General features: G+C 39.6%; 1 protein-coding gene across 3 annotated transcripts; it reads left to right on the forward strand.

Moving 5' to 3' along the window:
- The first annotated feature begins 1,201 nt into the window (after positions 1-1,201).
- LOC116447104 (solute carrier family 22 member 15-like) lies at positions 1,202-23,327 on the forward strand. 3 transcript variants are annotated; one of them, XM_032115805.1, is made up of 12 exons: positions 1,202-1,320; positions 3,074-3,220; positions 5,601-5,733; positions 6,382-6,546; positions 8,128-8,257; positions 9,953-10,174; positions 10,695-10,835; positions 12,634-12,719; positions 16,810-16,918; positions 20,550-20,622; positions 21,124-21,287; positions 22,274-23,327. In XM_032115805.1, exons 1-12 carry the CDS (start codon positions 1,231-1,233, stop codon positions 22,284-22,286), a joined length of 1,473 nt encoding a protein of 490 aa, XP_031971696.1. In that variant the 5' UTR covers positions 1,202-1,230; the 3' UTR covers positions 22,287-23,327. The 3 variants fall into 3 exon arrangements, with proteins under 3 accessions (XP_031971696.1, XP_031971695.1, XP_031971697.1); XM_032115804.1 differs by having other exon boundaries at positions 21,124-21,282; XM_032115806.1 differs by lacking the exons at positions 16,810-16,918; positions 20,550-20,622; positions 21,124-21,287; positions 22,274-23,327 and adding an exon at positions 15,758-16,786.
- The last annotated feature ends 2,952 nt before the right edge of the window (positions 23,328-26,279 follow it).

A 26,279-nucleotide genomic window follows, 5' to 3' on the forward strand; every position in this document is an offset into this window, starting at 1 on the left:
AGCCTGTCTTACATCTGCTGCCTTTGCCAAGGTTCAGCAACAGATTGCCCTGTTTGAATTAGGATAGGAATCATGAAAGCAGCTGGATCAGCCTACAAATTCAAAATGTAGGATTTCACTACTCTCTGCTAAATGTACAGTGACTATGTGGATGAGGAAGCTTAGAAATTATTTAGAAAGTTTGTTTTTTCCAGGCTGTCACAATTCCAAGGTAAGCAGCACTTTGACCCTCACTTAGCTCTTCCTGTGCACCACACTACATGGTGTGGCACTCACTGCTTCCTCGGGGAGCTGTGCTGCCCCAGCCAATATTTCTACTAATTTTAGTTCTTCTAGACTAAGAATACTGAGGGGAGGTCATCCTACCTTACTGCCTCAAATGAAAGAATTCCTTGATATGGTTGAGGAGAAAGACTTAAAAAGAAAAACCCCAAAACAAACCTAAACCCCTGTATAAAGTTAGTGTAATTGTAAACAAATATAATGTTAGGAAAAATACAACCCTAACCATGTGTGCTAGAGTCTTGAAGGCACTTGTACCAAAGGTCACTCACTGCTTTTGTCAAATTCCTTTGTGTCAGGTTTAATTAATGAGAGTTAAGTCTCTCTTCTTGCTAACTTGAAGGGAGTTTCCCCTGCTGTTCATAGGATGTGGAGCTTTTAGGTGTTACTCTGCAAGCCCCCTGGGTGAAGAGAGAATTTGTAGTAGTTCAAACTGATCATTGAACTGGCAGGACAATTTCCTGGCCTTTGGAGAAGGCTACCAAACAAAATCAACCTTTGGTGAAAGCCTGCAATTATCTAGTCTAGATTAAATCTTGATGAAAAACGCTGCTTCTCTTAAAATCGAGGTCATGAAAGAAGGAAAGCTGCTCCCTTGTTCAAACCACTGTGGAACATCTGCCAAGCTCTTCTGCTCTTCTCTGGGGTATCTCTCGCAGCTCCCCTGTGCGTGCCTTTTTGCTGGAGAGATGTGGCCATATCCCCGTGCATCCTGTTGGACCAACCTCCTCTCTTGGCAGCCCTTTCTCCCTGCAGCAGCGGCGAGGCTTTTCCCACCGCCTGATGCTGATGCGCCTCACGCCGCTCCCCTCGCACCGCGGCTGCCCGGGCTCGCTCGATTTACAGTAAGGAAGCGGGTGCTCCGGGCCGTGTGTGAGGGCTTTCCCGGCGGGGCGGGGCGACAGGGGCGCGGCTCGGCTCTGCTCCGGGCGGGCCCTGGCGCGGGGGATGGAGCTGGAGCTGGAGGAGGCCTTCGTGGCGGCGGGGCCGTTCGGCGCTGGTCAGCGGCGCCTCACGGCGCTGCTGGTGCTGCTGCAGGTGAGGCGGGGCCGCCGGGCTCCTCACGGCCGCTGCGGCCGCCCGCTTCCGCGTTCTGGGCGTCTGGGGAGCTGGGAGCTGCGCGCTCCCTCTGGTTTCTCCTTGCGCAGCCCGCGCAGCGTCCCGGAGGGCGCAGGCAGAGCGGGACGGCGGTGCCGCTCCCGGGCACAGGCTGCTGCTGGCGCGGCCGCCCGGCCCCGCTCTGCCGCGGGGCTCCACGCTCGCTTCCCGCCCCGCTCCTGCGCACCCCCGCCCCGCCGGCGGCTGCTGCTGGCTCGGGCATTCCGCTGGGAAAGGGGGTCACGCAGGAGCCCGAGGTCCTCTGTCCCCTCCGTTCCTTCGGCTCAGAGGACTTTCCCCCTGCTGGTCCCAGCCGTGGGCTGCTCCGCTGGCTCCTGCGGGGGCTGGCACAGGAGCCCTCCCCTCGCATTACCGTGGCGGCAAACATCCTCTTGGAGCCCCGCTTGGATTCATGGGCGTTCCAAAACGGATTTAGTTCTTTTCCAAGTTGCCTGTCAAACCTCTTGCTTACCTCAGTGCTGTCTTACATGCTTAACTTGTCAAAGTTTGTGATCTGTTTTTCCTATTCCTATGCACGTCTTTTTATCGACTTCATTTTTCTGAAGAGTGACTTTTAAACTTCTGCTGACTGGAGGGAAATGGAGTCTAACCCTACCAAATGTTTTCTTTGGGTTTTTTTGGGTTTTTTTTTCCCTGTTTTTTTTTTAAATTTTTTTTTCTTCTTAATCTCTTGTGAAAGTGTTATGTAGGATGCTCTCTTTAAATAGTGTCCATACCCCGGCATGCAAACATTTATGTTTCACTCTCTTTGTTTTCTTATATCAGGTTTCCTCCTATTAGTGTAGTTCTACATTGAATTAAACACTGTTGGGAGGGAAATTGGGCTGGTTGCAGGTTTTGGTTTGTAACTTGTTTCTGCAAGAGTGTCCATGGTAAGCACCGGATTAAATGGTACATTAAAACAACATCCAGCCAAAGCACCAGCCAAAGACTTGTGGCCTAATGAAGAGAGCCATTCTAGAGGCAAAGCTTCCATCGGTGGTAACCTCCTAAAAATCACTAATGTGTGGATAGGCTTAAGGATAATATTATTTTAGGTTAGAAAAATAAAGTAGCATGCAAGGCCTGGGAGATATGTAGAACATCTTGAGGCCTATCTCAATAAATCAATATTCTCATACGGGTTTCTTTATGAAACTATTTTTTATTCCTGCACATTCTAGTTTTGCTGATGATCAGGTTAGGAATTCAGTTCCTGAAATGGAAAGAACTAGCGAAGACTTAAAAAAAAAAATCTTGGATAACTTTTTTTTTTTTTTTTTACTTGTTACTGCAGGTTTTATTCTTTAGAATGTAGTAAGTAAAACATCTATTACATAAAAAGTTTTAGTCTTAGATCACACCTATGAAACCATAATGAAGTTTTTAATTCTTTCCCTTCCTATGTCTGGCTACAAAACTGCAAGAACAAACTGAACACCTCTACAACAGGAAGGAGGGTATCAAGGTGCAACTTTCCTTGGAAGTGCAGCAGCCTCTCTGGAGTGGTACTTGCTGCTCCCAACAGCCTCCATGGCCACATCTGGGGATTTAAACACAGTAGACTGACTGTGTTTTCTCTGGGATGCTGGGTAAAGGGAATTTGCTAACTGTTGGTTTAATGAAAAGCTTGCAGTATTCCAGTAGGTCTCTTGGGATTGTTCAGGGTAAACAATCGTGTTTTATTTTTAAGGTATACGTGGCTTGTCAGTCGATGCTTATTGTGCTTGTGGGAGCTGTGCCTGAGTATCACAGAGACCAAGAAGGGATTCTGGTGAGCAGAGCTGAGCTTGCCAAGCATATCCATTTTGCCAGGAATTTCACATCCATCGTAACTGAGGCAAGTACTTCTCTCATTTGTAATAATTTCTCCTCCTCTTGGGATTTATGTCAGTAGTGCACGACATGGTGCTTGGGAAAGCCAAGCAGAGCTTAGTGTAATCTTCTGCTCATGGCACTAAAAATTTTTAGAATCCACCTATCTGGCTCTTTCATTTTATCATTTTAAAATCTGAGAGTACGTGACTGAATAAATCTAATGCTTATTAATTTAGATTAAACTTTCTGTATATTATTTATTTTGTTTTCAGTTTTACTTTCATCTGTTTTAGAAAGTCATTAAGGAAGAATGATCATTTAATTAGCAGTTTATAACTTTAGAATTTAGAATGAGCTCCTCTTAATGTCTGCTTTGTACTGAGAAAAGCCTCAATCTGTCATGTGTGCACAATCTGCTGTGGATGTAAGCTTTGCCATGAGCTGCATTAGTTACTCACAGAAGATGCATATTAAAGACTATAACCATTAAAATGGAACTCATGCACCAGTCTGGATATTTCTGTGAAAGTGGGAGATGGAACAGACTGGAGTTTGCCGAGTGGGACAGAAGCTTGACCCTTCACCTTCATGCCTTATGGATTCCAGGCAAGAGGCTGTGCTTGCTTTTTCCTGGTCCCTGGGCTATAATTGCTCAGGCAAGCAGGAGTGACCTCAGCATCACTGCCAGTGTCAGAAAAAAGGCTGTGTGGGTGGCTTGGCTGGTAGTGTGAACTGCAGGAGTTCTGCTGATGGAATTCTTGGAGCAGTTGTCAGTAAACTCCTGTAAGACAGGTTAGCACTTGGTGTGTGGCTAATGTCAAATTTTGCTTCCTTCCCGTTATTCCAAGTGGGCCTGTATAGTGTTTATCTTGGAAAAATGTAGTGACTAGACATAAGAAGGAATTATGCAACATTGGATCGTATCCTCTGTCAGAAACAGAAATTTCTGATTAGCCTGTTTCCTTCAGGTTCAGACTCTCAGCAGGATGCCTAACATAGGGTAGTGCTTAATTTATAATCAGAAGTCAAAAGATTTTAACTAATACTGTGGTTTTTTAATAAAAATAAATTTATGTTCCTATGCATTTTTTTAACTTTATTTTAAGATTTCTGAAGACTGTATTGTTAATAGTTTTTTTTTTTAATGAAGCCTTTAGATGCTGACCAGCATTTCTCTGCTAGCAGTCTAGTAACTAAATCAGACAAACCAGACTGCCTTGTGCATGTAAAGAGCTCAGAGGATGCCTGTTTTGGTGAGAGCAAAACTGGCAACATTTTTGTTGGCAAGCTACAGTTAATTTTGAAGAATATTTAACAACCTCTATTTGTGAAAATAAAGTAGATAGATGCATTCTTTTAAAAGTTATATTCTTCACAGATCATTGTATCAGACTTGTTAAAATACACACTTTGATCCACCGAACAGCACAAGTAACAGTTTGCAAAAGCAGTCTTTTCTCTTGTTCTACCCTGCAAGAGCTGTTTCTGTAAAGTTTATTTCCTTTATTTTGTTGATGGAGATTAAACTTCATGGAGCTTAAATATTCTCAGTCCTGTTCTGGTTTTGCAGGGGCAGTGCTCTCAAAAAAACTCCAGAATGGCTTCAAGAACTAATCATTGTACAGGCTGTCCGCATGCCTCGCCCCATTGGGAAATAGTATTTTCAGTCCACTCTCCGTTACTTCACTGTGATGATTTGTGATTGTCCTGCCTCAGTTTAGATTTTGGATGAGGTAGAAAGTATATTTTTTAAAGAAACCCATAATTTATTTGTAACTTTTGTTTGATAACAAATGCACGTGCGCAATAAAATACCGAAATACCAACGAGTAGACCATAACTAGTTCTGAGCATTTTTATGAAACAGGGACACTTTTCTGTAATCCCTTTCTGGTTCTCTTCAAGAGTGCATCGTGTGTGTGGTGAGGAAAGGCACCAGGGATCCCTCATTGTTCAGGAAGCACAGCATTAACTCTCTAAGTACTGCAGTAGTGAATGTGCATTATACTTCTTAATAATGAAATTTTAATACCTGTTCATTGAAGTAGCTGTGCTGGTTTAGTGCTGAGATGGCTAAGCTGTTCACAGGTCAGACTTTCCTTGTTTTAATAACCTAAGATAAGCTGCCTTGCCAAAGCTTGGGAACTGGGGTGCAGCTAATGATGCTTACCAAGTGGAATGATTTTAATTTATTACAATGCAATTTCCAGGAGGAGAGATATTAGAATCTGTTAGAGAGGAAAGAATATGACTATTGTTGGCCTACCTATCAAACTTTGAATAAAACTTTAATGGAATATAAAACAAGAAGTGGGAAATGATGAGAAGAATTTTGATAGTTTTAAATTATTTTTTGAGGAAGGGCATACTTTTAATAAGGATTTGTATTTTTTTTTTTATAGTGGTACCTAATTGAACAAGAAGCCTACAAAGTAAGCCTTGCATCATCCCTGTTTTTTGCTGGATTGCTCATTGGAAATATCACATTTGGCCCTTTGTCAGATAAACTGGGCAGGAAACCAGTGTATATCTCAGGTAAGATGGTTAAAAGGTTTTTCTTAAGTGTTCTACATGGAAAACATCTCTTTCTTTCCTGCCCCTGGGCCACCCTACTGAAAGGCTGCTCATGGGTCCCTTGCTCTGTCAATGACGTGTTATAAGCGTTTCACTTGGAGTGGAGCAGCACTGAAACCGATTCTTGTCAGTGTGCTGAGCAGCACAGAGGTCATGAAGTATCAGTGGGAGGTGAAAAAACCTGTTTTTGCCATGGCTGTCTCTGTTGGAGCACAGTATTCCACATGTTGCCTAACTATATTGTTCCCAATAAAAAATAATCTGCTTTTTTTTCAAGGGGGTGGGGGAGACTGACTTTTCTAAGTATCTTCAGGGTGGGTTACTCAAGTCCTGGTGTTTTGTTTTCCAGCTGCGTTTGCAGCCAAAGGGTCTTGTTGTTAAATGAGAAAATTTTCTCAAGGAAATGCCATCTTTGGCATTGCAGACCTCAGGCATTGTGACTTGAAAATGATTGTAATTTTCATATGGTGTGATTTCAGAAAGCCAGAGATGAGAGATGAGTACTCCAGACTAATCATTACAGTCACTAACTGGCTGTGGTCTCTTCCCTTCTTTTGAGTTCAAGCTGTGTAGCAGAAGTACTAACTACATTTTATTCTGTCTCTGCAGGTCTATTTTTTGATGTCGTTTTTGGGTACGTCACAGCCTTAGCTCCGAACTATGACGTATTTGCAGTTTCACGGTTTTTTGTTGGAATTGTGAATGGTGGAATGGCTCTTGTGTCTTTTGTCCTAACACAAGAATATGTAGGAAAATCATTTTGGTCATTTACAGGTGGGATTTGGGATATATTTAATCATTGTTACTATGACACATATTGTTCTGTCAGTACCTTTTTATGTTTTTACCAAGTCAAGTCAGTTGTAGTATAAGTCAGATGAGTGTGATGTGATTCTTCCAAGTTCTGATTTCTGTGGGAAAGGTGCCTGAATAAGGAAGATGGGACTGAGTTTGTTTGATAAATAGCAAAACCAAGGTTTTCAAATTGATACATTAATTCCTAACATTTCTAAATTTGTACACTGCATTACATTAAAAAAAAAGTTTCAGCAGATCCTGCCTAATTCATCTGTATGGTACCTTGGGAAGGTACTCTGGGAACTTTCTCTGAACCACAGAATGAGTTAGTGCCTGAACTGTGTTTTTTCCACTGCTGAATGTGCTGACTCTCCAGTATTTTTAAATGTCCTTCTTTCATATACAACTGCCAAGACCTAAATAAGCTGAACACTTGCATATCAGACAGTTGCAAAGCTGGAGTAGCCCAGGCTGCAACTCCTTTCCAGCTTCTAGAACACGGAGAAAACCATGCTCCAAATGCTAACTTGCTGCAGCTGGAGGTATATTTCTCTCCCTCATTTATTCAGTTGCTTCATTCTACTGTTTTTCGTATTTTTTTTCTCTGGAGTCCTGGGGATGTATGAGACAGTTGTGGTTTAGTTAGAACCTTCTACTCTTTTTTTTTTTTAAGTACTGAATTTTCCTTTTCTCCTGAGTTCACTTTTCTGACTTACGCCTTCTCTCTCTCCCACCCTTCCTTGCCCTGTTGTCTCTGCTCTTCCCTGCCTTTTCCCTGCAGGGCCAGCCTCCTGATGGATGGAAGAGACAGGCCATTTCCTACTTCCTAGAGCTCGTTGCTCTAGGTGCTCTATTCTAATTCTGCTCAGCGCTGAGAAGGAGGGGCTGAAGGAGAGGGAGCTGCTGGATGCAGCTCAGCTGTGCTGGGGCAGCTGTCCTGGGTGTTGGTGTGAGCTGGCCCTTGTGAGCCACAGCTGAGAGTGTCTGGGTTCCTGCAGGATCTCCTGTGCTAGGCTGCAGGAGGTTTGTTGCTAGGCTTTTGGAGTTCCAGTTGACCCCATATTCTAAACATTTTTATTTATGCTTGTTCATCGGACATCTGCTGTAGTAAACCTCTGGCTTGGCAGCTGGTTTTGTACTGAGCTCCGTCCTTGTACTTCTAGAACTTAGTTTCAATTTCTGCTCCAGCCTGCCATTTCTATTCAAGATTGCCCTAACAGACCTAAATAAAGCACTCATTCTCAATGTGTCCCCTTCCTGCCCTCAGGTTTTCTCTCTGCAGGTTTCTGTTATTTTCTTCCTCTCTTCCGTGTCCTACTCTTTATTTTTCGAAGGGGGGAAAAACCCCAACCCTCCCACACACTACACAAAGCTGTTCTTCATTGGGATTGCAAAATAGACTTAAGCCAGCTGGTTCACAAGTGCTATAAACATAGCTCATAAAATTGCTGTTTTATTTAGGTGTATCATGGGCTAGGAATTTTGGGCTTCTGCTTAAGAAATGTTTTTCTTTTGCCAGTGGTTTCTGTAGTGACTGGTTTGCTCTTGTATTTTCAGGGTCCTTAACTAATTTGACGTTTGCAGTTGGCATTGCTGTTTATGCTTGGCTGGGTTACTGTGTCAGAGAATGGCGCTACCTTGCCTTCGTGGCGAATACTCCAGGAGTCTTCTTCCTCCTCCTTTCTTTGTAAGTGGTTCACATGCATTATAATGATCAGAAAAAAGATGCAGTAATGAAGTTACTTTTTCTTGTCATCGTTTGAGTGAGTGGCAAAAATGAGGATAACATTTTTCTTCGTGGGTTTGTGAACCAAGCAAGGTTAAAATTATACCGTGTGGGAAGAAGGGGTGTTAAATGAAGCAGAAACTCAGGGTTACCCAAAATACAAGTTTGTTTTTCTGAATGCTGTTACAGCTGTGGTGGCCAGCACTGCAAAGAGCAGCTGTGTGCCAGCTGTCCAAGAAAACTCGATTACAAATCTGCTTGGGGAAGGGAAGGAAGGCCTGCCAGAGGCTGCAAGCTGGAGCATCTGCCAGGAGCACTGCCTCTTGCCAAGGCAGGGCTTCAGCACTTGAGAAGTTTTGGAAGTTGTCCTAGAGGGATTTTAGAGTTTCTTTCCATGAGATGCATGCAAAGGGAAATAAGTGGGAGCACTTGGAATTACCTTTTTAGCATGTTCTGCTATGTATCTGCTTGCTTCTGAGGTTCCCTGTGCCTGTTCCTGGTGCTGGGTGCTCCTGTTTAGAATTCCTACACTGGCACTATCATAATAATGATTTTAAACTGCATCAGTATGTAAAGAATTAAGTGCTAGCTTTGGCTGGCCTGTGTTCTTAGAGAACGTTCTTCTAACATAAAAAGTTACACACCTTGTACATTCCTAATCACTAGTTAAAACTGTAGAAGAAATTAAAGAATTAGCATAGTAGGTTGCCTGCACATTAATGCAAGGAATGTCTGGCATACAGCACAGATTGAAAAAGACTCCTCTGATTTCCTTTTGTTAGATAGATCTTCTCTTGAAAGAAGTTCTGTTGAAGACTACACTAAAAAACCCACCTCTCTTCCTGTAGTCAAAGAATACAAAGCCTGAGGGCATCATAAAGAAGTTCTGCATGATATATTTTCCTCTATGGCATTCTGTTTGTGATGAAGTAGAATTACTTCCCCAAATACTAAAAATACTGGGATCCTTTAAAGTAATGGAAGTTAAGTTTGGTTATAGAATGTATATCTCTGTTAAGAGTGCCAGAGAAAATAAATGTTCAGTTCAAAATATTCCATTCTTTATTTTATGGCTCATATAAAAGCTGCAACAGGGAAAAAAAAAGTAGGAATCATGAAGTTGTGGTAAGCAGGGATATTCTGATTATATGTGGGAATAAGAGGTTTAAAACCTACATCAGCAGCAATGAGCTGGTACTGGAGCCTGACAGTTAATTCCCCAGGAAGGTTTCCTTCCTTTTCTTTCCACTCTTACTCAGAGCCCTTCCCATAATGGGAAGCTTGAAATAAACTTTATGAGAATGAAGTTTTGTCCAGGCTGCTCAGATAATAGAGGTTTGAGATGCTTCCTGGGCCGTGGTAGTGTAGTGTTGCCTAAGAAGTAGTTCAGCACAAGTCAAGGTTTCGGTGTCAGCTCTTTTAACATCACTGAGTGCATTGTCAAGCATCTCCCAATGATCCATCTGTAAGGTTAACTGTTAGCACCAGGCTACTTGGAACTGAATATGCAGAGCGGTGCAAATAGAATGTTTTCCTCTGAATTTCATACTGGTACTTTCTTTTCAAGTGTTGATCTGCAAAATGGAAAGCTTGACTTCAGTGCTGTGTTCATATGAATGAACTTTACGTTGTTGATTTTCTGTGCTGTCCTGTTAGCATGCTCCCAGAATCACCACGATGGCTGTACTCCCAAGGGAAAATGGCAGAAGCTGAAGATGTGCTGCAGTACATTGCCCTTGGTAATGGAAAAGAGAGATTAAATCTGAAATTGAAGCCAAATGCAGTAACTTTGAGAAATGGTGAATCAACAGCTGGTATCCTGACCTTGGTGAGACACCCGGTGCTTCGGTGGCGAACCCTCATTCTGATGTACCTCTGGTAGGTAATAACACAATGCCAAGGTGCTGGGAATCAGACAGCAGGAAGCAAACAAAATCTTCATCCTTTTCTCTTAAAAATGATGTCCTAAGAAAGTAAATCATAAATTTCGCAGTTGATGGCAGGCAACAATCATCTGAAATGATGTCTTGAAAGGTTGGTGTTTTGTTATTGTTGCTGGTGGTGTTTTATTTTCAGTGTGTTGCTCAGAAACTGCTTCAAAACCTACCAAGAAATAATCTGGTGAGAGCATAATATTTATGCAGACTGAAATGAGAAGCTGAAGCAGAAATAACTGACAGGATGTGTGTTGGAACCAGTCTTGGGAAGAAAAGGCCTGCCTGGATAGCAACCATAGAGATCTGAAATAAGAAGCAGCCCAAAATTACATTACATAGACTCAGTGGAGGAAAATTGTGAGCAAGATAAAATACAGATTGCATAATTTTATATTAGGTGCTGTCTTGAAAAGTGATACAACAAGACCAGTTAATAATACAACTTTTCTGGTTATTTTTAGGTATGTCTGTAGTTTTGTGTACTATGGACTAACTTTAAATGCTGGTGAATTAAGAGGAAATCTGTATTTAAACGTGGCTCTTTCTGGTCTTGTGGAAGTTCCAGCATTTCCCCTCTGCATGTTTTTTATTGAGAAATCCTGGTAAGAAAAGTTTATTTCCCAGTTCTCTTCACACATTTGTAGATACCATAGAAAAATATTAACGTTTTTCTCAGTAAGATATTTCACTATTTTTCTGAACAGTGTTGATTCTTTGGGGATTTACTCCACTGTGGGGGTTTCTGCACTTGATAAAGAAAAGAGAGCCTGGTTTTCTGCCTCTTCACTTTTTTTAGTTCTGTTCGTATCTTGCATTACTCCAGAGATAAGCTTTTCAATGATTAATGTTATTTAAAAAGTTGGGTCTTTATGGAAAAAAGGAATAGCTTAGTTATTCAAGTATCTATGGGTTATAATATATCTCTTACATATTTTATTCAGAATAACTTGGGTTTGTAGTGCCTACCAACTGCAGTTGAAAGCAGTTTTCAGAATTGTTCATTTTTACTTTTCAAAGAGATCCTTGAAGTGAGAACTGCTGAATTTTCATGAAGGTGTGGATGAGCCATGTCCATGTATTCTCATACTTTTCAGTGTGTTTGGAAGCCATCCTTTTTATGTAGGTTCTATTTTCCAAAGGCCAAACAGTCCAGCAGCAGAGGGCTCCTCAGGGTTTCACGTAAACTTCGCATTCAGTATCTTTGTTATGATACTTTGGTCTCACTGAGGTCAGTGGCAAAAATCCTCTTTTCTTCATCCTGGAGAGGATGCCACCTTTGGGGAATTTTGGGCAGTAAAAAGCTGCCAGCTCAGTTAAACTGCAAAGCAAAACAAGCAGCCCACCTTCACCTCAAGCCCACAAAGCCTAAGTGACACATCTATTTCTTTAAACTGCAAACTGCACAAGTCCTTTTATTTTTTTTTCCCTTTTTTTTTCTTTTTCTTCATTGTAATTTGTCAAAGTAATTGTAATTTTCAAGCTTTTGGTTTCCTGAAGTATAGATAGGTGTAGTTTTAGATGCTTTAATAAAGAAGAGAATGTGACAAACCACTGCTCTGTTTTCATTCAGTTTTAGTGAGCAATATCCTTAAAGTATTACTTGCTTGTTGCAAAAATATTTTATATTTTTAAAACCAAGCATTGTACATTTGTTACAGATAAACTGTGGTTCTACTAGTATGGGGGAGTAGTTAGAAATAGCTGTGAAAGTTCATAAAGTAACAAGGACGTGTAATATTTCTACATGCCTGCAAATGGTTGCTAAGAATATCTTTACTTGTGGGTCTTTGCAAATAATTATGAAATATTTAAATATGGCAGATGTGGAGATGGGCTGATGATTTTCTGTCCTGTCATCTTCTCTTTTATTTTAAAACACCAGGCAGTAAAAATGGCCCTTAGTGATTTCTGTGTGTATATTGTTAGACACAAAAGCATACAAAACAGTTTTACAGTGGGTTACAACTGTTTATGTTTATGCAAAGTTGTAAAGGAGAAATACTTAAGAAGTATTTGAATTACATTTTCTTGAACGTTATTAATTTGATCTTCGTGTGTATGCACTGTAATACCCTTTTGGAGACAAGGCCCATTGCCTTGCTTAGTACAGAGAGGAAAAAGTCTTGAGTTCTTGTTGCCAAAGTAGATGGAATCTTCTCAAGGCTACAAATTCCATAGCTTAAAAATGAAAACTTGACTAGAAAAAGGAAAGCTGTTTTGGGAGGATTTCAGTGCACAGAACTAGAGAAGCAAGATTTGAAGTACTTACCAAGATACAATAGATTTATAACTGTTCCTTATGCTGCTGTGTACTTTAGTACTTTGATATTTTACAGACAAGTTGAAAGACACCCAAAGGACTTTGTTTACATCTTTACCTTGGTGCTCTTTTCCTTCTAGGTCTGGCAGACGTAAAACCATGACGTGTTTCCTGATATTTGCAGGATTTGCCTGTATATTCACCATGTTTTTACCAACAAGTGCTGGTAAGTGTGTGCTGCTGCAAAGCCAGAAGTTTCCAAATTTGGTTAAAAGCTGACAAAACAACTTAATGGATATTTTGTGACTGAGTATTATGAGCGCCTGAAGACCTATCAATTTATACTCCTCTCCTGCTTTCAGGACTGGTCAGGGAGCCAGGGTCATGTCTGTAGTCCTTTTACCTTCCTGCAGGCATAATTTGAACCTGTTAATTGACTAAGTTTGTCTGACTGTAAGCCTTGGCTCTTTGAAGGTCACATTCTGTCTCAGACACTGACACTGCGCTCATCACTTTCAAGCAGTTAACCTTATAAGCTCTGGATTTTATCGCCAGACTGCCATGCAGTGTAACATTAGTTTGACTGGATCTTGACAGTGTGAGATGCCAAGCTTAATTTTTCATTCTTTTTTGGTGGCATGTGGTAGGTATAGAAATAGAAATCTGAGGTTTTATGGAATTGGAAGCGTAACTCATCATTAAAAAGCCCCAAGCCACTACAAAGCATAAAAAATAATTTTGTACTTGCGAATAAAAAATGAGAGTCAGAATTGCAGTATGGAACCCATAGAGATGCCAGAAGCTTGCTGTCTATGTCAGTCTCAACTGGGTGTTGCTGTTTATGCAGTTGTGAGGACAGTTCATAGTAACAGTGGAGTATCATCAAGTATTTTTCTCTTTTCAAAAGATATGTTCTTTTCTGGCATTGTTGGTGACATTAACAAAATTTTGGGGCTTATATTTTCACTTTCATTTCCATTTCAAGTTCAGTTTTTCTGTATTACTATTTATTTTTGCTACTGAAAACTTACAGCACTAACAAATAGTGTGAGGCTGCTCTCTGCTTTTGTTTTTCATAAAGTCACTTCATTAGAAATGCTTCAGCCTTAGCAGTGTTTTGACTGAGGAGCACCAGCAATGTGATTACAAGGTAGTCTTCCATAGGCTGTATTTGTTCTTAACAGATATAAATGCTGTCTGGCATCAGTTCCAATTGATCTCAGAAGTCCCAGGAAGAAAAACAGACAGAGATAAAATGTCCCATAATCTAATTTGCCATCTTGTCTTAATTCAAGTTCTCAGACGTTTTGTTGCTCCTTTTATTGAGGCAGATTCTTTATTCCAACAGATTTCCTCTTTATGCTTCTTATAAATTTTAAAACAAAATGATAGAAAAGCAGTAGGGACTAATTAGGATAGGGTAATGTTCCCGAAGAGTTGCTAATTTACAGGAAGTCTTCTGCCTTTTCCAGTTGACTTGACTTTAATCCCATTAAAACATCTGACTTTGCACTGTAGAGAGGGTAAAGCTGGCTCTTGGCCCAGAGTGATCCTTGTCAGTTCAGTAGAAATAAATTCGATTCCAAGCATGATGAAAACGAGTCACTTTGGATGAAATGAGGATTGTTGCAGCTCCAGTCTGACCTTCCTATTAGTATTATGTTTGTCTAAGTCTCTGTTCTTCTGAATGACTGGTAAGATCCTTGATTTTATTACAAGGGATTTAAGATTTTAGTGAGATGTTGGGCACTTGCCTCTTGTCTGTAACCTTTGCTTGATTTCTACATAACTCTGCTAACTTGTGAATGAGAATCTGATCTGAGTAATTTCCCCTGTGGAATAAGCCAAGAACATTTTTGTTATTAGAGTTGTGTACTGAATTTAAGACTAAAATTCTCTCAATGGTTAGGTAAAAACTGATACATCCCTCAGCTTCCTCTTTCCTTATCACTCAAACTCAGCAATTAGTTTGTGTATCAGACTGGAAGATGGTGAGGGAGAGTGGCAGTGGAGGGAGAATGGAGCTGTAATACTATTTTCTTCCAAAAGCTGCTAGAAAGCACAAAGATATCTGCATTTTGTGTTTGCTTTATACTATAGTAAGAAAAGGAGACTACTAGTCTAGAGGTAACTGGATTTTATCTTTCATTTAGATTTATCTGCTTGTGCTGAACACATAATACCTTTTTGTGGCTTTTATTGATCTGCTTTCCACTGAAAAAGGAAAGAGAATTTGCAGTTATTTAAATCAATTTTACCTCAGCTTTTGTTAATGTTGGTTATTTTGTGTTGAGAACTAACCTTTTATGGTGGATACTTTTTCTGAAGTAAGTTTATAAACTCCTGGTTTCAAAAGTACTGCTTAAGTGAACTTTTACCATGAAGATGACTGGCAGAGGGTGACTCTACATAATGGCACTGCAAATGAGACTATTAATGGCAATGACAGCATCAAAACTTAATCTCACAGAGAAACTCCTCTTCTAGAAGGTCTTAGACATCAGCACCGCTTGTTACCATTTTCTTCCAGTTTACTTCTCTAAATTCCAAAGATCTACTAATGGAAGGTCATCCCTTATCAATAAAACTGAAGTACATGGATTTAGAGAGAACTTAGAACCTTACTTTTACCCATGTTTGGATCAGTTGCCCTGACTGGGCTGTTTCAGGCAGCCTTGTGTGTGTGCAGCTGCCACTGCACATTCGGTGGAAAGGTGTGAGAGCAGCTGTAATACCAGAGTTCCAGGGGCTGCAGGGACATGCTTGGCCAGACCAAGGGAATGACGGATACATGTCCACCAGAATCCCATAGGAGAATGTGCATTCCTGCTTTTAATGCTGTTACATTTTTTAAATGGAAAGAAAATCATGGGCTGTTCTGCAGGAATTGCTAAAAGTATGTTCCAAGACTGTGAGAAAAACATAAGGACTATGTCTGGGGTTATTTTCACTGTATGTCAGCTTCCCTGGGTATTGCCAGTGTGCTTCTCATCCCACGATAATTCCCCACATGGCCAGCCTTCAGAATCCCCTAAGGGAGGGAACCTGGAGAACAGTGCACTTAAAATTCATTCCTAAGAATCTGAGTCCTAATTTCTCTGTCTAGACAGTTTCTTTCTTCTGTTTTGATAGTAAAACCAAAACTTCCAATGCTGTACTGCTAATATGTGGATTTGCAGTGTTCAGTTTTAATTCTTCCTGGGAGAACATGTTTGAAACTTAACAAATCACAAGTACCTTCACTGCCTTATATTTGCTTAACAGAAGGCAAGGGATGTCCCAGCTTTCTGACAACACCCAGCAGGGCTCTGGAGGACCAGGTTCACATCTTTCCATCTGGCAACTCTATGGAATATTGGAGTTCTTCCTGAGCAAAAGGAGAACTTGGATGAAAATGCTGCACATCTCTTTTGCATGAATTACAGAAATAACTGCAAAAATGCACCACGCTTAGAGAAACTAAATCAAGTTTCTGGATTTCAGTTTACATACAAATGAATTTCTGCATCAATTGAAACAGAATTTGACTTGAGCAGATGAATTGTACTGAGAATATTCAAGGGCAAAACTAAAAGAAAAGCAATTGAGACGCAATCAGAGTTTCCCATTACTTAATGAATATCATTTGATGCCAACAGAAGCATGATGAACTCAATGCTTAGGAGGAGAACCTGAAATACGGCTAATCAGAGCATTCAGGGTTTTTTTCCATGCTGAAAGAGTATTAAATTATCTTCTTGTTAAAACAGATGGTGCAAACATAACCATAACCAAAATCACATTAATTAAAGACTTTAAAACATGCACACTTCAGTTCAGCTGACTGAACTCTGTTAGTAAACTGGGCTGCACTAGCATTTGTTCTTTCCAGTTACAGAGCTGTTGCAATTCTAAGTCCTAAGAGGATGTCCTTGGGGAGCAAGTAAACTCTTGGAGTGAACAGTGCGTGTTATGGGTTGACTCCAATAAATGGGCCAGAGAGGGTACAGTGTCTGTGCTCATCAAAAGACGTGGTTACCCGGTGAGATGTTCTGATTGCACAGCTGGAAGTGGCAGCCCTTCTGTTTCAGCCTGTGACAGTTTTGTATTTCACAAAAAAAAATTGGGTTGGTTTTCTTAGTCCTATATACAATTTTAACCATCTGTTCTTAAGCTAGTTTGGTTGGGAAGAACTGAGACAGTGCTTTTGTTGAAAAATGTATGGATCAAACATTGGATATGTGTGATAATCTCCTAAAGAAGCCTGGATGTTTGTGTAAAAAAGAGTAATAAAAGAGACTGTTCATGCCTACAGCTTGTTTTTTCTTTCCTGAAAGGTCTCCTCCTTGGTCCCACTTTGTTAGCTCTGTGTGGAAAAATGATGGTCAGTGCTGCTTTCAACATCCTGTACATTTATACATCTGAGCTGTACCCAACACTGCTGAGGTAATTTAACAGAGCTTCTGGGTAAATAAAATATGTTTTCATGCTCAGCACTACTGATTGCTGGTATGCTTTAGTATTTATCTGTAATTATTTTTGCCTGAAATAACAGTATGAATCCTTCCTGTAATGAAGCAGCTTGCCAGGGCTCAAAAGAGTTTTTCCTAGCAGTCACACCTTTTGCACCTGTGCACCTTCCCAGGCCGTTTGGGACAACTTGTTCTAGGTCTGAATCCAGAATAGAAGCATGAAAACCACCCTTCTTGTGCTGCAGTGGTAGGTGCTGGGTTTCTCACTTCTGTTGGTTTTTGGGAGTAAAATTACAGGGTGCAAACCCAAACGTAGCGATGTGATGAATCGTGTGCTAACCTAATCATAAATGGAGAGTATTTGCAGAAAGGACCATTTATACAAGTCCTTATGTATACTTACATCTCCTAGATGATTGTTTGTTAGCCCACTGGAAAACAAGTGCTTTTCTGTATCTTTGTTATTAAATATTCATAATGCAACTAATTTAATAGTATCTCTTTGACAGTAATTTGCTCTATACCATTTAATTAATGAAGAACTGGGCTAAAAATTTATTTTTCATAGTTCTTACCAACTCTCTGTGAGGTTATTCTGTTATCCCAAGAAAAAGCCGAGATAGGAAAATATAATAAACAGTCTTGTTCTTCTCACCCTTATCTTGATTCCATATGATTTTCCAAATGGTACTCCAAGTACATGTTCAGAATTTGAGTCATACTGCAGAACTTTGTTAAGAATAGCAATTTTAAATCTACTGCAAAATCTGGGCCCAGTTTAGAGAGTGCAGGGAAAGCTGAAAGCTGATGAGGAAGGTGTCCCAGCTGGTAGATGTGGACTGTAGCACCACAGAGGGAGGGAGGTACGTTGGTGACATAAATCCAGGTCATTGAGGGCTTTGGGGAAAAGTTTAAAAAGGGGAAACAAAAAAATCCTCCAACAAACAAACCCCTAAAAAAAAAAAGTGTGTGACTCCTTGGCACAGGTTTAGGTTGAACATGCAAGTCCCAAGCATGCTAACTGAAATAGGGTGTGGGGGCTTGTTTGCATTCTCCCCATCCAAACTTTTGTATCCTTTAAAACCTCATTGTTTTCCTTTTTGTTTTTGTTAGTTTAAGTGCCTGTGTTTGATTTGTTTTGTTTTGTTTGTTTTGTTTTTCCTGTCCCCTTTGCTTTTCTGGAGTTAATAATCAAGAAAATTAAATCTGAAAATGTTTTAGTTTATTGGTTTCTGCTTTTTTTGCTCTGTTTCCATGTTACACTATCTTCTTAAGTCCTATTGATGTTTGGTGCCAAGGATGTGACAGCTCATACCTAGCAAGAATTACAGCACTGTTTCGGTGTGTTTGAAACTAAGCATTTGTAATTAGGAATAAAAATCAAGTAAAGTACTGCTTCACTTGAGAATCTGAAGTAATATTCTGGCAAAAAAAGTACTTTGCATGTCAAATTCACAGACCACCAGTGGAGAACATGCAAGAATAAAGACAGTTTAAAAAATCAGCAACTTTTATTAGATAAGTCATGTTTAATAATGTGGCAAATTGTTATGTTAAACCATGGGAAAATTCCTGCCGTGTGACAATTTATACATTTAACAATGTTTAATACCTCTCTGGTACTTTTAATTGCACATACTATAGTTTCTGCAAGGGAAGTGGTGATGGGTGTTAAATTTAAAGCAAAGCAATAGCACCATCTGGTGGTGTCTGCAAAGCTTTGTAGTGCTCGTGGCATCCTCGCTCATGTCATGGGATGAAGCATGTACGTTGAAAGGCAGAGGAGGTAGGATCACTATTTTTTTCCTTTTTTTCCCCCCCAGTTAGATGTTTTGCAGAAAAAATAAGTTTTCAGTCCTACTGCTCCTTATTTAAACCTAATTATTGCTTGAGGCATGAAGACTGTTAGGCACATATTTTAAGTTAGCTGGTTCATGCAGCAATGACAACAAATACATCTCGTGCTAGAAACAGGGCAGTGCTGTAGGTTAGGGAGTGTTTGTGCTTTGGGCTTTTTTCCTTTTTGATGTGTCATTAAAATACCTATGGGGGAAAAGAAGGTTAAAAATAGAAAACTTCAGCGCTGCTGCATTTTGGACAAAGAGTAAGGTTATCTTTGGGGACAAAATGTAATCATGGCTCTAGTAATACAGCTATAAGAATGAACTTCTTTTTTTTTAATGAGAAAATGATTGCAAAATGATGATGCCCTTGTATTTGATGGATGAAATCAGAGTGGGGCCACTGGACTGCCTAGGATAGCTTTTTTGCTTATTTTCAGCAATTACTAAGCTATTTGTGTGGTTTTCCTCTTGGATACCACATTATTCTGTATAACTCAAACTCTGCTGAATTCTGAATTAAAACTATCATATGGTCTTCTAACAACTGCTTTCATTTTGCACTGGAATTGAAATGACGCAATTTGCATTCAGGACTACCTTTTGCCCTGTTACCTCTCACCAGGAAACAAAGCCAGCAAACTTCTGGGTATGGACAGACTTGGGGGCTGTGGGAAAGATGCTTCCAAAGGAATGGTTCACCGACAGACTAGTGTGTCTCATTCGAGGATTTTGTTGATGGGGAAGTGCTTGGCCTTGTCTTGTGGGGTTTGGGTCAATGTTGCCTCAATGTGAAGAAGCGCCAAAGTCACTGGCTTCTCATCAGCTCCCTCCATCATCTTGTTTCCCTTCACCTGTGCAAAGGGCCATTAGGAAGGGATGTGCAGGTGGCTGATACTGGGACACTGGTGACCCATGTCACTGCTCTGCTTCTTTAACCCTGTCACTGTGACAAAAGGGCGAGCAGGAGCAGCTCAGCTCTGCAGTGAGACTGAGGATGAGGAGTGAGAGGAAGCAACCAAGAGACGTAGAGAGAACAGCCACCTTGAGCTTGTTCTTGCCATCTCACTAATGATGGTACCAATGGCAGTCTCTGAAGGGGCTGTTACATACTCTATGTAGGAGTGATACAGAGGTGGAAGATGTTTGCATTTGATCAGGAAATAAAAGACTCGAAGGACTTTTTAACTTTCTTTAGAGAGGATCCTGCTGTTCTAAGCCATGCTTTGATATCACAGTCTAGATGAGATTCTTTTGAACTTGTCTGAAAATGGAGGGGAGCCCAGAATTCAGCAGCTCCTGTAGTGACACATCTGGCCAGATGTTTTCAAGCTTCACACTGGCAAATAGTGATTTTCTGTTTGGAGGTAAGCACTGACTTTTCAGTTGTGCACCCTGAGGCTGCTTCAGTCTGAGCTGCAGATAGCATCTCTCTGAAGATCCTGTCACATTTTGAAATCATTCCCCATTCAGCACAGGGATGTCCAGTTGAATTGCCCTATATGGCATCTTGGAAAACCTCTTTGTTCAAACTTCTGTGAAGGGTGGTTTTGTGAGGGTTTGAAAGGCTGTGATTTTACCTTATCTGCAGCCAGTTCAGGAAAACTTTTGGAGTAACTGCTGGAGGTCTTAAAACTTCATTTCAATTAAAGACTACTGATAATTTATATTTTTAAGTTGGCTCTGACAGTGCCACCACATGTTCATGCATGACTCAGTTGTGTATTCTGAAAGTACAAATCTTTCATCCTTTGTTCAAAACAGAAATGCTGGCTTGGGTGTGTGCTCCATGTCTTGCAGATTTGGGGGCATTCTGGCTCCGTTTGTGCCATCTATGGTAAGATTATTGAGTTTTTTATTTAACTCAGATTCCCATGATTTCTCTCAAAAGCACTTTGTTGATTTTGGTACAATGTATGCCTATATTCCTTAAAAAAAAAAAGTTGGTTTTATGAAAAGTTAAATAATGTTCACTCAATTTCAAAAATTAATGAATAAGACTCTTAAAAATACCTAGTATTTTATTGGTTTTTGAAATAGAAGTCTAATATTCTGTGTTGTGTAACTATTTCATGTGTTAGTGAAATGATTGCTGTATAATGCATTTGGTACTGCTAAGGCTCACTATCTGAATTTTCTTAGACATGTAAAAAAAAGCTGTCATACGAAGGTGTTTCTGTGAAATGCTATTTTTTGGGTTTCTTTGCTCTACTAGTATATGGAAAACTGCACAAACTGCTGGAGTGACAAGTTGTAGTATTTTGGTTTTGACTACAGTTGATGTATTTTAAGAGCAGGAAAAAATGCTGTGCTTTTTACTATGTACTTTGAATTCTAGAAATCTCTTAGTCCTTCTGTACCGTTTGTGGTGTTTGGAATCAGTGGACTGTCAGCAGGATTCCTGACTCTCCTCCTGCCAGAAACACTAAATAAGCCAATTGCTGAGAGCATTGAAGACCTGCAGAGTCACAGATACCAAATGCTCCAAAATGAAGAGGCAGAGTAATTTTTTTTTTGTCTACTGTACTTTTGCATTATTCTCCCCTGTGTTGTATGCAAGCCACAACTGACTGTGTCTTGATTAGACTGTGCATTAGTGAACATGCGCAGGAAGTCTCTAAAGCCATCTTTCTGCTGTGTTTAATGGAGATAACATTTATTCCTTGGCTCTTAAGGATGAAAAGGCTAATAACCTGTAGCAATCACCTATAGGCATTAAATGACATGTAAATAAATACTATTCTGTTTCCTTAAGAAAAAGTCTAAAATAATCAAGGACAATACATCCAGCAACATTCCTGTGTTTTTTCAGTAAAACATTTAAGCATATTTATCATATATTGGATTGTGCCTTTTTGTAATGTTTATAGTAGAACATAATCTACTATTAATATATATTGGAAGAAGTGTTTTATCCTTCATCAGTCTTCTGGGTCAAAGCCATTTAAAGTGTTTTCCTGTTGTTGATATGCACTAAATTAAACTTCTGAAGTGGGAAATGAAATTTTTGTTTGATTCAACAGGTAATAGAACAGGAAAAGTAAAGTATATCCTGTAAGTTTGGGAATGGTTTCTCAGAAGAATTAGTTTTAAAAGGAAGGAGCAGGGCGAGGATTTCTCTAAGAAAGGAATTGTTAGCTTAGAATTAAGCAGGCTTAGTGTAGAAATAAAAGAATATGTGGTTTTCTTATGTTTTTTCTTGATATGCTATCTTGTTAATTATCTGGTAATTATTGTACTTAATCAGTTTAATGATACTACACAAACTATTTTGTTCTCTTTTTATGCCTAATACAGCGTAATGCTGCATTCAGCTTTCCAGAAATGGAAGAAAACCCCCGAGCTTCTTCAAATACCATTTCACTTCTAATTTCTTTTAAAAATCAATGAATTCGGCTTTTCGCATTTAATATTAGGCTATAAAATAGGACAAGAAAAATACGAGATGCAAAACATTTTTCAGTAATTATTTCTCTTCTGTCTGACAGGCAAACCTGTTAGAAGACAACACTTGAATATGAGGCCTGTCTGGAAATGAAGCCTGCATTGAGAATCTGAAGGGCAGAGTCTTGCCCCAGATATCTGACAGGAAACATTTGAGGACTCATGTATAATGCTGTTTGTAGCATGCTCAACAGTTTTCATGTGGAGGCAAATGGAGAAGATGGAATAAGTTGATCAAAGCATGTGAGAAAAGAGCTGACAAATCTGTGCATTAATTTAATGACTTAACAAAAGCATACTTCAGAGGTTTGGACTTCTCTACAGCTTCTTGAAGTGAAGTATTAATTTATTTTACGAAATGTAATTGCTAGCTTCAGATGAAGCTATAATGTAATTGAAGTGATGTGTATAATTTAAAATTTAGATGCCTTATATATTCTGTTAAGCTGGAATTGTGAAAAGGAGCAGCATCCAGTATATGCTGATTTTCTCTACAGGTTTTTTGCCTCGAAATTACAGTACATGCCTCATGCTGTGAAGAGACCAAAGATTTCTATGGGTTGTTGACCTTACTATGTTTAGCATAAGAAACCTGAACAGGAGATAAATAATACTATATTGGAAAAACTGCCAGGACTTGAAGAGGTACATTTAAAGGAGACGATGAGTAACCTTTTAGAGAAAGGTTATTAAGTTCTAGATGTACATGTGGAATGAGAAAGAATTGAACATGAATTATATATTGTATAATATAAGTAGTGGTGTATAATCCAATATATGTCACATAATCAATTAGAAATTCTTCCTGCGAGGGGAACAGTGATTGGCTAACAGTTAATGTATTTATGTTGGAGTTGATACACCAGAAATATTACAGGGTTTTTGATAGCAAACACAATTTTGTTATAAAAAAATAAATTTTAACATCTGTATTATGAATACTGCTTTTCCCAGGATGTTTACACACCTTTTTTTTGAAGAATACATGTATTGTTTTGATTTTGGCCCTTTAATGTACTGATGGGAAAAGGTTACTGCAAGATATCTGTATTTTGAGACGTTCCATAGTTAAAGAATAGTTCTGCAATTGAGCAAGGACCTGTGGAAGTGTGTGTGCATTTTTATACACAGCTTGCTCTGCCTGGCTGCCTCACCAAACCCTGTGCTGTGCCCATGTGTGCTCCACCAGGAGCCTGATCAGGACCCCAAGAAGTGATGATCAGTTGGTGATCAGAACAATGTTTAGGTAATGCTGACATACAGGTGGATGGCACATGCATTTCCTTAACCTCTGGCGATAGAGCTGGATGACAAACACCCAATAGAATGTGCTGCAAACTTTTATCTTCTGATCATTTATTTATACAATGAGGATTAGATTTGAGTTTGGGATTTTTTTTTCCTGACTAATATTAATGCCTTCTATTGCATTAACATTTATAACCATAGTAACTATTGTACCTCTTCAAAGGTATAATTGGGTCAGCAGGGATATGGTAAAGACCAAGTTTTGTTACTGTAGACTTCAATTTTTTTATTATAGGAAATAAAGTTTAATAAGAAATAGAATGATATAAAGTTGTATTCCCAAAGCAGAGACAAGACTCTGGAATAGAAGGATCGTAAAGGTACCATTATGTGGTGGGAGTGTATTTCTCCGTCCTGCACTGCAGCAGTGCATTTTCCCTCTTCCTTTCATTCAACATTATGTGAAAAATGGGAAACAAAGATAATTTGCATTTTGAACATGCTTACTTCTGCTTTATTTGACCTGGAATTAATGAATTCTTTGCCTGGGGTGACTTTGTGAATTTGGTAGACTGATGACCAGAAAGCTGTGTGTCTCGAAAGAAGTTAATTATCTTTCCAGCAGCCCTGGCATGACTCATGGTACCTGGAGCTCTTTGTATGAGCCTAGGCCAGTGTGGAAGCTGGTTTGGTACTTTGTCTCCAAGATACAAAAACCAAAATACAGACGGAAACATAAACTTCCATTTTTTGCATCTTAAGATTTCTATTCAATTTAACACCTTATTTACCATTTTACTTTAGATATCCTTGCTGCCTTTTGGTATTGCTGTATAAAATGATACTATTTGGGGGAAAAAATTGTATTTTTCCTGTTTGGAAATAAGGAAATTATTTGCAGCTTTGTTAGAAATATTTTCAGTTGGACTAATGTCATCAGTGCATTGAATCTTAAAAGGTCCCAAAGTGAAAAAACAACTGTGTGTCATTCATAACTGTCTGTGTCATAGAAAAGGCAGCATTTTTGGTCAAGTAGCAGTATTTTAGGGTATGTATCTTCCCTTAAAGTTATGACTATGTAGAATTGGAAGTTCTTAATGTAGAGCCACTTCTTCCCTGTGTTTAATAAGACAAAGCATTTGGTGGAGGGGGGGAATGCCCTAATAAATTCTTTACTCAGTGTGGGACCATTATCTATTGCTTTCCTTTTCCTCTGTAAAAAACCAAAGGGAGCTGAATAAATTCATGTGGCTTAATTATACACATTAGGTCATAGTCTCTAGCCTTAAGTATCACTTCTGGCTCTTTCCCTGTGCTTTATTTGTGTGTAGAAACTTGATTGTAATGTTGCATCTGCCCTGTTCATCTGTTTCTGTGTTAGAACAATGTCTTCAGTGTTTTAGCACTTGGTTGTGAAATTGCCTTTCTTTCCTGATCTGTTTTTAAACTGATTTGAAGTCTTTATTTCAGCATTTGAGAAAATTCTGCTGCTTTCTGGATTTTATGTTTCAGCTGCAAATCTAAAGTTATTTAAAAAAAAAAAAAAAGCTGGCTGTACTTAAATACATCTGTGGTGCTCACAGATTGTCCAGAAAGGAAGTCTGAACTGATTCCAGCTTTTTCACTTTGTGTTTCATCTCTAATATTGCTGTGTCTTTCCCTAAGGTGTGCTGGGGATTTTTTTCTGACTTGGGTGCTGAGCAGAGGTGAAGCTTGAACATTCATTTATGCCACCTACTTTTTAATGCCATTTGCCTGTCATTAGGCTGTATTTATCCTTTAACTCTTGATTAGGTTTGCTTAAGCTCCAGTTTTCATTGCTCCTGCAGTTCATGGCATATTTTGTGTTTAGTCTCACCGTCTGTCATTCCACAGCCCTCCTGATGGCTGACTCAGCATGGAGAACCAACAGGGGTTCAGCTGAATCTACCGTGTCCCAGCTGGCAAATATCCTCTGCTTTCTTTTGTCATCAGCCAGTGATACACATCCCCACACCTTGTTAAAAAACAGGCCAGGTATAAAGGCAGAGCTGGAGTTCCTTTTTCTGGAAAGCAAACTTTGCCCAATATTCATGTCAAGTTCATCTCGCTGCTCTTTTTCATTATCCCATCTGATGTTTCATCAAAGCTGTTTCTTCCTTTGTTGGAGCACTTTTTTATTGCTTAAAGTGAAGGCTGTGAATTCATATTCAGCATTTATCCTTTTAAATCTGAGTGAAGTACAAATAATCCTTTGCTCTGTTGTCTAATGCTCTTGCAGCTAAGCAGTATAGAAAGGAGGAGGCAAACTTTTCACACTACCATCTGTAACCAGCTAGTTCTGCCATTCAGTTTTTAGTTTGCTTGGGGCAAATAACTGTCATGTATTACAGCATGCAAGAGATGTAATTTTTTCATGCAATGAGTTACCAGCAGTTCACTGGAAAGGTTATCTTTTGTTGTATCACTTGCTACAGGAGATGTAAAATTTCCTAGAGATGATTTTGGGAGATGCAATCCTTTCATTAGGGTTAAATCTGTGAAAATAGTGGGCAGATGTACTGCTACAGGCCAACTATATGTAAATCTGGGATGATCGTGTACTAGCACTCTTGCTTTGCACCAAGACTAGTAGATCACAGTAGCTGCAGATGTTTGTGAGGGAAAAAGAATGTGTTTGAAGAGTAGTGGAGATTTGGGAAGCAAGCAGTTTCCAATTCCTGCATACTTGTGTTATGACCCTGAATTATGCCAGGCTCCTTTTAACTCTTGATACTGAACTATGACAGTCCTTTCTATACTTGGTACACCCTGAGTAATCTA

The sequence above is a fragment of the Corvus moneduloides genome, chromosome 8, assembly GCF_009650955.1.
Source record: "Corvus moneduloides isolate bCorMon1 chromosome 8, bCorMon1.pri, whole genome shotgun sequence".
NCBI classification, from domain to species: domain Eukaryota; kingdom Metazoa; phylum Chordata; class Aves; order Passeriformes; family Corvidae; genus Corvus; species Corvus moneduloides.

Bases quoted from the DNA above. Each gene is read 5' to 3' on its own strand.
- LOC116447104 (XM_032115804.1), top strand. From the start codon at position 1,231: ATGGAGCTGGAGCTGGAGGAGGCCTTCGTGGCGGCGGGGCCGTTCGGC. The intron at 5,734-6,381 runs GTAAGATGGTTA...CTGTCTCTGCAG, and splicing joins GAAACCAGTGTATATCTCAG to GTCTATTTTTTGATGTCGTT. The intron at 12,720-16,809 runs GTAAGTGTGTGC...CTTTCCTGAAAG, and splicing joins GTTTTTACCAACAAGTGCTG to GTCTCCTCCTTGGTCCCACT.